This window comes from Equus caballus, chromosome X (assembly GCF_041296265.1).
Source record: "Equus caballus isolate H_3958 breed thoroughbred chromosome X, TB-T2T, whole genome shotgun sequence".
Lineage (NCBI taxonomy): Eukaryota > Metazoa > Chordata > Mammalia > Perissodactyla > Equidae > Equus > Equus caballus.
The window spans coordinates 143,513,161-143,526,012 of record NC_091715.1 but is presented as its reverse complement, the minus strand read 5'-3'; the positions used below and the strand labels follow the sequence as shown (position 1 = coordinate 143,526,012).

Sequence of the window (12,852 nt, the reverse complement as noted above, 5' to 3'; positions counted from 1 at the left end):
ACATATCCATCCATACATAAATATACAAACAGATGTAAATAGTGATCTTGTGGGTTTCATTCTAAAATTTTCAGCCATGAGTCAGGTAACAGAAATGCAAAACACTGTTTCATATAAAAAAAAATGATGGCTCTTCTCTTTGCCTCAACTTTACATTTTTACCAGGATTATGTTTCTGGCAGATGGGGAAAATTGTGGCTAGTTGCTCAGTATGAGGGCTAAAGCATGCCACCAGTATTTGCAGAGGAGACTTTTTCAGATTTTTTTAGCCCTGATGTGTAATCTTATGGAGACGTGGACTAAATTTTGGGTGAGGGACAGAAGAGACATCAAGGGGCCGTTAGGGTGTCTCCAAAGCTATCGGAGTAAATAAAACATCCGGAGCATTTCCAATTACTTTTTCAGCCTCAGGTAGTTACTTTAGGGTCCCTGAGCCCCTGGAGAGGCCCCGTTGGGGCTAAAGGTCTAGTGACTGTAGGCAGTTGAGGGGCTGGAGTTGGAAGGGAAAGGTTGGCAGAAGTGGATAAAAGGATAAGGAAAGCAGGTTTGTGGAAGGATCCAGGGGAGCTGAAGGGAAGGTCGAAGGAGGACAAGGGATGATGGGAAGGGAGAAATCTGAGGTGAGACAGTTTGAGAAGATCCTGTTTCCCAAAGAGGCGAGTGAAGTTCTAAATTGCGTTTGGTAAAATTTTGTCAATTTTGGAGATATTGAACTGAATTCGTTTTGTAATATTGAGGCAAAGAAAGGGAATTTGAAGGGGTCCTTGTCTGGCCTTGTCATAGGTAAACAAGAGAGGCATCTCTGAGTCTTATCTGTGTCAGGTGGCGAAGGCAGGTTGCGTTAGTTTGCCAGGACTGCCATAGCAAGGTACCGCAGACTGGGTGGCTTAAACAACGGACATGTGTTGTCTCACAATTTTGGAGGCCAGAAGTCCGACATCAAAATAGGCTTGGTTCCTTCCGAGGGCCATGAGGGATCTGTTCCAGGCCTCTCTCCTTGGCTTGGACATAGTATCTTCTCTATCTCTTCATGTTGTCTTTCCTCCAGGCATGTCTATCTCTGCCCAAATTTCTCCTTTTTATAAGGACACCAGTCATATTGGGTTTGGGAGCATTAATGACCTCACATGAACTTGATCACCTCTGTAAAGACCCTATCTCTAAATACAGTCACATTCTGAGACACTGAGGGTTAAGAATTCAACATATGAATTTTGATGGGGATACAATTCAGCCCATAACAGTGGTTCTTTGCAGTAGGCTATTTTCTGGAATGCAACGGGATGGGAGATGTCTTAACCATTGCTATTTTCCAGGATAACAGGGCTCAAGTGAAGTGCAACATTGTTATTGGGCAACTGGGGCTGAGAGCAGGGCAGCTGGAGGTGCTGGCGGCCAAACGCTCCCGGGAAGGACTCCCATGTGTAGAGTCTGCTGGCTCGGGAGGCAGGCCCTACTCCAGGCTCCATGAGGGGGTGTGGGGTCTAGAAGAGGATGGTGGCCTTGCGAGGGGCTGAACCCCAAATGACAGGGACTTCAGGTAGGGAAAATCTCAGAGGGCAAAGCGGGCTCCCGGGCATGGGGCCAGCCTGGCTGGGGAGGAACGCGGGCTGCACAGCTCTGGGGGCCCCCAGCAGCAAGAGACCTTGGCCCGTCCCCCAGTCCTGGGGAAGTGGCTGACAGTCACTTGGGCTTGGGACTCTGCCCTACCGGCCCTGGGCGAAGGACTCAGGGGCCTGGGGTAGGGGGTACCCGCTCAACATGCAAAGGAAAAACGGGGATGAGGGTGGGAAGACAAGTACGCACTCGTCTCTTTCCAAATCTCTCGCTGGGTGCGGGCAGAGGAGGAAAGGCTGGGAAGGGGTGGCCTCCAGGGGCCCCTCTCTTCTGTGCCAGCCCCAGAAGGAGGAGGGCTGATTCCCAGGGCCGGCCCTGCGGCAGCTCCCCTCCACGGGCGGGGCGGGGAAGCCGCTGTCCCACGCAGTCCAGGAAGGACTCCAACCCACCACCACCCGCCTCACGCACGCGCACACCCTCTCACACACGTCCAGTGATGCTCACTCCCACTCGCTCACACTCAGACACACTCACATGCTCTTACACTTGCACACTCCCACTCATTCACACACACATTCACTTGCACTCACACACACATTCAATGACACGAATGCACACTCTCACTCGCTCACACGCACACTCACACCTGCTTGGGGAACACGCCCACACAGGTACACTGCGCGAGGGAGAGACAAGGGATCAGCCCCTCCCATCCCCTCTCCTCTTGTCCTGCCCCCAAATCCTGAGGGGCTGGCGGAAAGTGGCCAGTGGCCATGGCCCTGCCAAGACACGGGGGACAGACGACCTGGGATGGTGCCTTGCCTGAAGGAGGCAGGGAGAGCAGAGCCCACCTGGGAGCCCCCCGGATCCTGCAGTACCCCTTGATGGGACACGTGCAGGTGTCCCTATAACACGGAGCCAAGTCCACTGGGCCCAAGAGGCTGCAGGCATGGCCCTCATGATCTCCGTCCCGACAGCCCTCGCCGCCCCCTCTCCATTGCCCTGCGCGCCCAGCATCTCCAGGGGCCCCCGCCCCCCGTCCCTGCAGACCCGCTGTCTGCAGCTCTCGCCACACAGCTCAGGGCTCCCCACGTGCTCGGTTCCCACAGGCCGGTTGGACGGCCACAGCCCAGGCCTCAGCTCCCTGCAAGGTCCTCGCCCTGGCCCTCCCTGCTTTGGGAACTGCGTTCTTCTTCTGTACTGTGGGGGTGGTCAGAGACTCTGCCCCTTCAGAATGGCTGGAGGACGCCAGTGGGCACAGACTGGGCAGGCCCTCGAGGGCCCCTCACCATTTCTGGGACAACGGTACCATCCGTCCCCTCTCCTCTCCGCACCTTCGTTCCGTCTCCCGAAGACTCTGAATCAGCTCGGCGCCTGATGGCCGGCTGCCCTCAATTTGTGGTGGGCTCCCAGCCCCCTGAGGTGAGGGCAGAGCCCAGGCAGGTGGAGGCAGATGGCTCCTGGCTCCTGACACCTGACGACACCCTCTCTGAGCACTGCCCCTCCAGCCACGGCGCGCAGAGAGAGGGTCTCAAGGATCAGCAGCATCCTCCATCCTGGGTGGGTGCCCTCCTCAGGTGGCACCGAGGGCTCACTGGGCTGCAGGGACCCAGAGTCCACCTGCTCTGGGCAGGAAGGGGCCACTCCCCAGCTCCTGCCTGCAGCCTCCCACTCACACCCGCTGCCTCCTGCCTGCTCCCAGGATACAGGACTGGTGCCCCTAGGAGTTGGCTGGGAGGGGAGTGGGACAGGAAGGCGGTGCCCCGGCCCCTCGAGGGGCCGCCCTGCCCAGGACTCAAGAGTGGAGGGTGGCTCTCCCTGCCTTTCCTCCCCCGACCCAGGGCATGAGGGCTGTGGAGCCCTCGCCCAGCCCGCCCTCCATCCCTCGGCCATGAAACACCGGCAGGTCCCCAAACGTCCCTCGGTGGCTAGACAGAGGCTGGCCACTTGTCGGCTGGCAGGAGTGGGCTGAGCGGGCAACCACCCCCAGCCCAGAGTCCTGGGCCCAGCTCCTGGCAGGGGCATCTGACCTCAGGCCTGGGCCCTTCTGTGGCCCGCTGGTCTCTGGGATTGCACACGTGACCTCTCTGACCCGTCCGGGTGCCCTGAGCCCCTACAGCGGTGCCAGGGATCCTGGAGCCCTGGATCCTGCCTGTGGTTCCTCCCCCTCCCTTCAACGTCTAGCCCGCTTATTTCTGGGGACACCCCGAGTTTCCTGGGGACCCAACCAGCCACTGCCCACGCCCACAAGTTCCTGTCACTCAGCTCCGTCCAGCCCAGGGGACGACACAGCCCCTCCTGGCCCCTGTCCTGATCATACCCCAATGCAGGTGACAGGCCACTGTTGCCCCCACCCCCACCCCCAGCAGACCCTTCCCTCAGTTGCCCACAGCAGAGACGGACGACACGCAGCTGGAACGATCAATGAAATTTATTGAAGAGAACCACTTACTGAAACCATTGCAGAGAAGGGAATGACAACACGGAGAGGAACTTCTAACGGCCGCTACAGCCCACAGGTCTCGGGGACAGTCAGTCTCTAACGGGGTGCCTCAGCTGCCCCCCATGCTGAGGCCCTCCCACCACAGTCTCCCTTCCTGGGAGCCCCACGGTCAGCCTCTTGGCAGAACGATGGACACTGGCAATGTCTTCTCACTCCACGGCACCCCCTCCCCCTCTGGCTGACATTCTGGGGTGGGGCCCTGCCCTATGGGCCACATAGGACAGTCACAGGACGCTGGAAAATACAACAGGGGACACCACACCAAGCCCAGGAAACTGAGCCACAAGTAACAACAGGTTGGCACATGAGAGCACAGTCCCACTGGAGCCTCCCGCAGCCCCTCCATGTCCCTGCTCCAGTTCTTCCTTCCCGAGGTCCCGGGGTGAGCGCCGGCCACGCCCTCGTCTGTCCATCCTTCCAGGCATCTCCTGGGACTGGGCTCGGGGACTCTGCGGTGGGGTGGGGGCCACTGCTCAGATAAGCACACACCTCCACAGGAACAAGCAGCGGTTGGCCTAAATCTCCACCGAGAAGGCAGAGTTGAGCTCATGGCACCGGACGAGAGAGAGCAGAGCCCGGGCTGGCACTGAAGCTCACAGCACGTGCCAGGGCCGAGAGGGTGCTGTCTGCTAGGCCAGGACCCCACCCCGGGCTCACACACACCTAACGGCTCTGCACAGAAATGATGGCACGTGGGTTTGTATGTTTTGGGGGTGGATTACTTGACAGGTGGGTAACTACAGGGTCCACTGAGATACAAGCGGGCTTCCCAGAACAGGGAGGAGCCTGCCCCAGGTGACAGTGAACGGGGGTCCCCTTGTTGGGAGGCCCAGACAGCTGGCACCCTTGAGATGACCTCCTAACGTCTCCCAGGCCCGTGCAGGTGGCAGGCGTCCTCAGGTGCCCCTCACCCAGGCCAGGGCTGCCACTCGGGGGAGCCACCAGGCTGGCTTCCTGAGTTTGCAGGGCTTGGGATGGGGCTTGGGCTCGGTGTGGTGCTGCCTTGAGCGGGGCTACACCTCTCCCCTGCCCATTTGGGGTAACATATGTTCATCTTGGTCACTTGGAACGGCTGACGGTGCGGGTCATGGCCCCTTGGGGATCGTGAGGGGCCAGGGGCTTGGTTTGGGCTGGACGGGCCCCTCCCTCGGCCTGGTCCCCATGTGGGGTGAGGCGGCTACCCTGGCCTCGCCTCCCCCTGCCTCCAGGGCTCTGCTGCCTGGGAGGAGAGGGGGCCCCTGGGCCTTTTGAGCCTACTTGCCCGAGGAGGACTCGGGGCGGCTCATCTCCTCAGCCCCGTCCTGGTTTCCTGGCTCCTCCTGGATGAGCCCCTCCTTGGGGGTCTGCTCGGCCTCCTGGTCTCCCACCTGGGCGAGGCCTTCCGGGTTACTGCCAGGACCTCCTGGGCCCGCCCCAGAAGCACTGACCGTTTGAGCAGGGGTGGGGCCCCCGGGGGCCCCCGAGTGTCCTGCCTGACCTAGCCCCGCACGAGTAGGAACATTTTCACCTTCCCCAGTGGCAGAAGAGGACTCGGTGGTCTCCTCAGGGGCAGGGGCTGCCACGGCAGCATCATGGGTGTCAGGAGCTGCCTCATCGGCCTCTTCACGGGCCGGGGCAGCGTCAGCGGTGTCTTCACAGGTCAGGGCGGCCTGGGCAGCATCTTCACGAGCCCAGGCGGCCTGGGCAGCATCATGGGGGTCAGGAGCAGCCTCTCCACGGTCGACTGTGACAGGAACTGCCCCATCGGCCACTTCACGTGCCGGGGCAGCCTCGGCTGTGTCTTGCTTGGAAAGGGCAGCCAGGGTGGTATCTTCCTTGGGTGGGGAAGGCTTGCTTTCTTCTGCAGTGACAGGGGTGCCCTCAGTGGTGACCTCATTGGCTGGGAGGCAATCTTCATGGGTCCGGGCAGCATCTTCACAGGCCAGCGCGGCCAGGCAGTCCTGCGCAGGGGTGTCGGGATTTTCCTCCAGGAGGCCGCACATGAGATCCAGCGCGGGGCCGCCCAAGCTCTCCACCAGTCTCCTCCTCCTCTCCCTCTCTGACATGAGGCACCACAGGTACAGCGTGTCGTTGGCATGGTGCAGCCAGCTCTCAAAAGACTCTTCTCCACAGCCCGGCTCTTCCACCCCAGAAAACCTTCTCAGTACCCGGTAGGCCATAGCATCGAGCAGAGGCTGCAACGTCTGCCGCCAGTGCTGGCTCCGGGCTGCTGCCTCGTTGATGGCTCTTGCCACACCTGCAGCTCCTTCGTCACCTGGAGCCTCCGCCTCAGCTGCAGCTCCTGCCATGCTCACAGATCCTGCCACGCCTGCAACACCTGTGTCCCCTGCGTTTCCCTCTTCATCTGACGATCCTGCTTCCTCTCCAGCTCCTGCCTCGCCCTCAGCTTCCTCCTCGCCCTCAGCTTCCTCCTCACCCTCAGCTTCCTCCTCACCTGCGGCTTCTTCCTCACTTGGGGCTCCTGCCTCACCTGTGGCTTCTTCCTCACCCGCAGCTCTTGCCACATCTCCAACTTCCTCCTCACCTGCCGCTCCCGCCTCACCTGCAGCTCCTGCCATGCTCACAGATGCGACCATGCCTGCAACTCCTGTGTCCCCTGCAGCTCCCTCTTCATCTGACGATCCTGCTTCCTCTCCAGCTCCTGCCTCGCCCTCAGCTTCCTCCTCACTCCCAGCTTCTTCCTCACCTGTGGCTTCTTCCTCACCCACAGCTCTTGCCACATCTTCAGCTCCATCCTCGCCTGCAGTGACTGCCTCACTGGCAGTTCCTGCCTCCTCTGGGGCCCCTGCCTCAGACACACCTGCAGCTCCTTCCTCACCTGGAGCCTCTGGCTCAGCTGCAGCTCCTGCCATGCCCACAGATGCTACCACGCCTGCAACTCCTGTGTCCCCGGCAGCTCCCTCTTCATCTGAGGATCCTGCTTCCTCTCCAGCTCCTGCCTCACCCTCAGCTCCCTCCTCCCCTGCAGCTGCCTCCTCCCCTGCAGCTCTGGCCACACCTGCCCTGCCAGCCACTGCTTGCCTCTGGGGCTGTGCAGGGAAATTGGGTCTATCCCGTGACTCAGAATCAGGGCCCTGGGGCAGGAAGAACACATCCCAGAGTGCCCCCTTGCCTGGTATCTGTCGGGGGACCAAACTTCGATTTAAATACTCAGTGAACTCCACCAAAGCGACCCTGAACCCGAGCTCCTTTCTGAAGACGTTGCCCAGCACTCGGTACCTGCCCAGGGGCCACAGGGCAGCCCGCACGGCCTCCTGGAATTCCCGGTCCTCGCAGTCCTCCGGGATGCCCAGGATGAGCAGGGAGCGCTGTGCGTTTGCGCCACTCCACCTGCACCAGTCCTGCAGCATCACCAGTGGCATCACCATCACTGAGGACCTGAGGGCGGCCAGAAGGGACTGGACGGGCGTGCACGGACTCTCGCAGTGTGGGCCTCGGCCTGCGGGTGCAAAGGGGAGAGAGGCGTGTCTGTGCCACACAGCCCACCCCACCGCCCCAGCCAGAGCCCCGGGCCCCTCACGCTGGGGCCTGGAGCGCCTCCTCTCGCTGCTGGCTTCGTCGTTGGATCTTAGGAAACCTCTTCGATAAGAAACCACATTGCTTCACAAGATGGAAGGCTACCCACATTTTCTACCTCCTCTAGCCTCGGGGCTGGGGGGGGGGGTCGCCTTGTTCCCCAGGGACTCTCACGTTTTCCAATTTGGGGCATGAATTTCCCCAGGATCCTGCCTCCTTCTCTTCCACGTGCTCTGGCCTGCAGTGACAGCCCTCTTTCCTTCCTTCCCGGCAGGGTGACTCCTGTCCTCTCTTTGTTCGGGGTCGCTCTAGGCTGGGCTCCGGCCCAGTTCCACGCTGCCTGAGCAGAGCCCGCGGAGGGCCCGCCCTGTCCCTCCCTCTCCCCCGCTCTCTCTCACTGACCTCCCCTCCGGGCGCTCTGGTCTCTTCCGTAGGGCACGTTGGGCTCTCTCTGCTCTTCTCTTTCTAGCTTCCTTCAAGGGACGTCAGGGCCCCGAGTCCGTGTCCTCCTCCTGTTCTATGGCGCACACTTAGAGCTGTCCGTCTTCCTGCGATTGATCGCTTCCTGCGCTGCCTCCCACTACTTTGGGGAAGTTGTATTTTTCTATTTTCTATCACTGGGTTTGAAACGCTTCCTGAGTTCCTCTGATTTCCTCTGATTTCTTCTTCCACCTACAGGTTTGCAAATCTTTAGAGACATGTTAACCGTTGTTAACGTCAAACAAAATCCCCGGGCGACCAGGCAACTTATTCTGTCAAAGCGCAACCCTTTTAAACTTAGGGAGACGCTCCTAGGGCCCGAAGTATGGCGTCCCCCAGTGACCCCTGCGAAGGGCCTCTACTTTCCGCGGAGGCCAAGGCCCTGGCCCTCCACCGCGGCAATCTCTGCGCACCCTCCACCGAGGCGACCTGGAGCTTCTCAGACACCCGCTGCGGGGGGCAGAGCCCCTCCCCGGACCCTCCCCCACTCCACCGCCCAGGGCACCAGCCTCCCGCAGACCACTGCCTCCCCGGCGCCTCGCCCTCTCTGTGGCACCTGCACCCATGCTGCCAGGCCCTCCTCTCCCGCACCCCTCCTCAGCCAGTGGCCCCCCACCTTCCCGCCCATCCCCCTGCCCATGCCCGGGCGCATCCTCCCCAGACCCGAAAAGCGCCCTCCCCGCCAGCTGGGAGCGCTCCCCTCCAGCCCTGGGAAGCAGGGCGCCCCCACGTGCTTGGACGTTATCCCGCCCATCCGGCTCCCCAAGCCCGGAGTGCTCCCCCTAGTGCCGGCAGTGGGAGCTCTGCCCTCCCGCCTCCCACCCCACAGATGCAGGGCTGCCAGCCTGCCCCCGCCCCCCCCACCCACACATGCAGGGCTGCCAGCCTGCCCCCGTCCCCCCCACCCACACATGCAGGGCTGCCAGCCTGCCCCCGCCACCCCCTCCCCCCACAGCCAGCACCCCAGCGAGCCAGAGCGCACCGCTGCCCAGAGCATGGCCGCCCACCACTCCCGCACGCATGGCCGGCCTCGCCCACGCCTCCCACCCCAGGCGGACTCCGCTGGCGCCCCCACCCCAGCCGGCAGCCCCCCCGTGCCGGGCGCCCTCCTGTCCAGCCGCAGCCCCGGGAGCGCTCGCTTCCCATGCCCCCCCTAGAGTCACTAGCCCCCGCCCCCGCCCCCGCCTCCCCCCCTCCTGAGGCCCCTGGGAGCCCTGCCCTCAGCCCAAACCCCAGCTGGCTGCCCCCCACCCTCACCGGCTCCCGCTCGCTCACCCTCCCCTCGGACCCCCTCCCCCGCGAGCCCCCCGCCGACGTGGCTCACCTGCGCCGGCCCCGCGGGCGGCTCCCGGTCCCCTGGAAGGCCTGGCGGGCTCGCCTCAGGGCGGCTGTGTGGCCCCGGCTCACGCACTCTGCGCTCGGCCACGCCACCTCCCGCGCCTCCCAGAAGCCCCCGGGCGCAGGAGAGAAAGTTCTAGGTGGCTCAGGGCAGGGCGACGATTGGCTGCGAGGAGCACGTGAGCGACGCCGCGCGGCGAGGGCTTCACGGCGCTGTCGCAAGGCTCGCAGCCGCGGCAGCACAGCGCGGCTTCCGCCCCTGCCACCGCTGCACAGCGCGGCTTCCGCCCCTGCCGCCCGTGAAGCCGAGAGTCGGCCCGCCCGCAGAGCCCGCTGGGGCCCGTGGGGCCCACTGCCCGGTCGTCTGTGCCCTGCTGTGCTTGGTAGCGGCACGCAGACGGTCTACGTCCCTACTGACTTCTCCTCTCGGTGTCCCCATCCCGGGCGGGAGGGGTGACATCTCCATCGGCGGTGCTGGGAATGGCCGCCTCTCCCTCTGTCCCGTCACCCTCGGTTTCCTGGACAGCAAAGTTCTGTCCCTGGCCACAGACACTCCTGGGAACTAGCGCTGCGCGTCCCTCACTGCTGACCCTGCCATCGTTCTGACCTCCCATCCCAGGGACCTGCCTCTGCCTTTAACTCGGCTTGGTCCACTGTCAGCACGGTCGCTCCGACTTCCTTAGCTGCTCTTTCTGTGGGACAGCACTCGGAATCCTCTGACTATCCGCTCGCCTGAGGCTTTGCTGTCCAATCGCAGCGCCTGTGGGCAGCAAAAGCCTGGCTCTCGGCTTCATCCAGACAGTCTCTGCCTTTTAATCGCACAGTTTAACCCGTTAACATCCAGTGTGGTTTCTCCTATGGCTGGATTTACGTCCAGCCCTTTACCGGCTGCCTGAGTCTGCTGCAGATACTGAGGAAACAATACCAGAGACCGGGTGGCTTATAAACAGCAGACGTTCATTTCTCACAGTTCCGGAGGCTGAGAAGTCCAGAAGCGAGGTACCGGCAGATGCCGTGTCCGGCGAGGACCTGCCTCCTGCTTCACACACAGACATCCTCTCACCATGTCCTCGCTATGGCAGAAGCGGGTGAGGGAGCTCTCCGGGGTCTCTCTTACAAGGTCACTGATCCCGTTCATGGCGGCTCCACCCCCATGAACCAATCACCTCCCAAAGGCTCCACCTCCAAATACCATGGCGTGGAGGGGGTCGATTACACAGGTGAATCTGGGGGAGGACACAGACATTGGCTGCACAGCACTGTCTGCCCATCTCTCTCTCTTCCTATGTTCCCCTTTTCCTGCCTGAGATAGTCAAAAAGTTTTTATTGCATTTTAACTTACTATTGCCTTTTGAGGCTATTATCGCTTTGAAATGCTTTTGCTGGTTGCTCGAGAGATTATAATCTATTTCCTTAACTTTTCACTGTCCACTTGTGGCTAATGTTGTACCACTTCACATAAATGTAAGAAGCTTTCCACCATACAGATTCGTTCCCCCTCCACCCCATCCTTTATGCTGCAGTCGCCACATGTAGTACGCTTACAGATATTAGAATGCTATCTTTTGAGACTGCATTTTTCATTCACCAGAGAATTATTTCTGTTCTATCCTCAAAATCTTTCCATCCTTCCAAATTGCTTTCTAGCCGCTCTTGACTTGTAATTGCCCTGGTTCCCTTAGCAAAACTGGAGCGGGCCCCCTCTTTCCTGAGGCAGATCACCCTGGCGTATTTTTCCACATTATGCTCATCCATAGGCAATTTCAAAAGAGCTCTCTATCTGGTATGAAAAACTTCATCATTGCCCTCTCTGGGCGTTCCTGGCACTCTAGGCACACATGCATTGTGGTGCTCCTGGCTCTCCTCTCTGACCAAACTGGCCACACTTTCTCCCCCTGTCCCCTCCCTTTAATGCTGGCTGGGCCTTTAAGGTCAAGCTCAGAACACGTGTCCTCCAGGAAGCCCCTGTGGATTCCCCCAGACTGAGTTCCACCTTATCAACGTTGATCCCGCTCTGGCCCACGCACACACTCCATGCCCAGCACGCTCAGTCCCAGCTGCTCTGTCTGTGCTGCTCCAACAAAGGACAGAGGCCTCTACATACAGGTCAAGCAAGCAGCGATGTGTACAAAGTCCTAAGGAGGTGCCCAGCACTTAGCAAGTGCTCAAGGAGGGCCACTGTCGTCCGTCCTGCCACCACTATTGCGTCTCCTCCAGCATTAGTCCCTCCCTCTCCGTGAGCCCAGCCGCTGGCGCAGGGGCTGACCATGCCTAACAGAACAGCCACCCTGAGCTTTGAGTGAACAGGCCGGCAACAAACCTCACTGAAAGCCCCCTCACTCACCCCCTCTCCCCCTGCCGCCGGCGCCCATCCCCCGGAGAGGAAAGCACTGGGTCTGGGGCCTCTTGGTAACCAATGAAAGAAACAGCCCCCCAGGGTGTGTGTTTGACCCCTAGTTGAGCAGTTGTATCTGACAGAGGTGGAAGGCAGTCTCCTCACTAGATCTGCTGGGGCCCTGCGTCACCGTGGGGGCCACCTGCAGGGTGCTCATTCATCTCTCAGCTGCTCCCTCCCTTCCTCTCTCCGTCTGCCCCTCCAGGCCCTTCTGGCCTTGGCAGCTTCACCGCCCGCTGCCCGGCATTCCCCCTCTTTGGGGGGGCACCTAGAGACTGCACCAGCCGGGACTTTCCCACAGTCAGAGCCCAGGGCCCCGAGGTCTGCGGGGCCCGCCCTCCATCCCCAGGTACCAGGGGTCTTTGCCCCTATGGGGTGGGCTCAGCTCTCCCCGACCTGCTCCAAGTCTTGCCCTTTCCAGGACCTCCCAGAGGCCACTTGGGCCACTTTACCTGTTGGCCATCACCCTGTGCTCCCACTAGGCCAGGGGATTTGCCTGGCATGGTTGGGTGGAGAGGGAGAGAGAGAGGCACGCATACCTCCCAGCCCTCTCAGGAGCCCTTTCCCACATGACCAGGCTGCGTCTCCAGCCATCCGTGCCCAGCGGCCTTCCCGCCCAGTGCAGCTCCCCTCTGGGGGCAGTCAGCACCCAACCCTGGAGCTGGAGCCCCTACCCTGAGCGGTCTCCCTGTAAGTCAGAGCCGGGGGTGCAGGAACACGAATGGATGCACGCGTGTCCCAGCCCACTGCCGCCAGGGCAGGGGTCTGCCAGGGACGTGGAGCGACCCAGCTGGACTGCCCTTCCTCTGGTGCCGTCTCAAGCCCAGGGCAGCCCCCGCCTCCGCAGCTCCTCACGGCAATTTCTGTCGTGGCTCTGGCTCACTGGGACCGTGCCTGCAGAATTGCCCAGAACATTTGCACTTTGGTCCTCAGCGGGGCATGAAGAGAGGTGGCATGAACGACAAAAGCAGGGGGCTGAACCGACCCAGGGACGGGGTCTTCTAGGAGTTTGTTCCAGGTGCTCTTTTGATCTGGTAACATGCAATGATTACGTGGGAATGCG

General features: G+C 61.2%; 1 protein-coding gene across 3 annotated transcripts; it reads right to left on the bottom strand.

Moving 5' to 3' along the window:
- Positions 1 to 3,970: 3,970 nt before the first annotated feature.
- On the bottom strand, positions 3,971 to 10,139 carry LOC102148493 (paraneoplastic antigen Ma6E). Of its 3 annotated transcripts, none has more exons than XM_070256900.1 (3): positions 9,381 to 10,139; positions 7,979 to 8,264; positions 3,971 to 7,499 (listed from the first exon to the last, which is right to left on the bottom strand). In XM_070256900.1, exon 3 carries the CDS (start codon positions 7,426 to 7,428, stop codon positions 5,314 to 5,316), a length of 2,115 nt encoding a protein of 704 aa, XP_070113001.1. In that variant the 5' UTR covers positions 7,429 to 7,499; positions 7,979 to 8,264; positions 9,381 to 10,139; the 3' UTR covers positions 3,971 to 5,313. The 3 variants fall into 3 exon arrangements, with proteins under 3 accessions (XP_070113001.1, XP_070113002.1, XP_070113000.1); XM_070256901.1 differs by having other exon boundaries at positions 7,979 to 8,248; positions 9,381 to 9,514; XM_070256899.1 differs by lacking the exons at positions 7,979 to 8,264; positions 9,381 to 10,139 and adding an exon at positions 7,751 to 7,867 and having other exon boundaries at positions 5,166 to 7,499.
- Between the last annotated feature and the right edge of the window lie 2,713 nt (positions 10,140 to 12,852).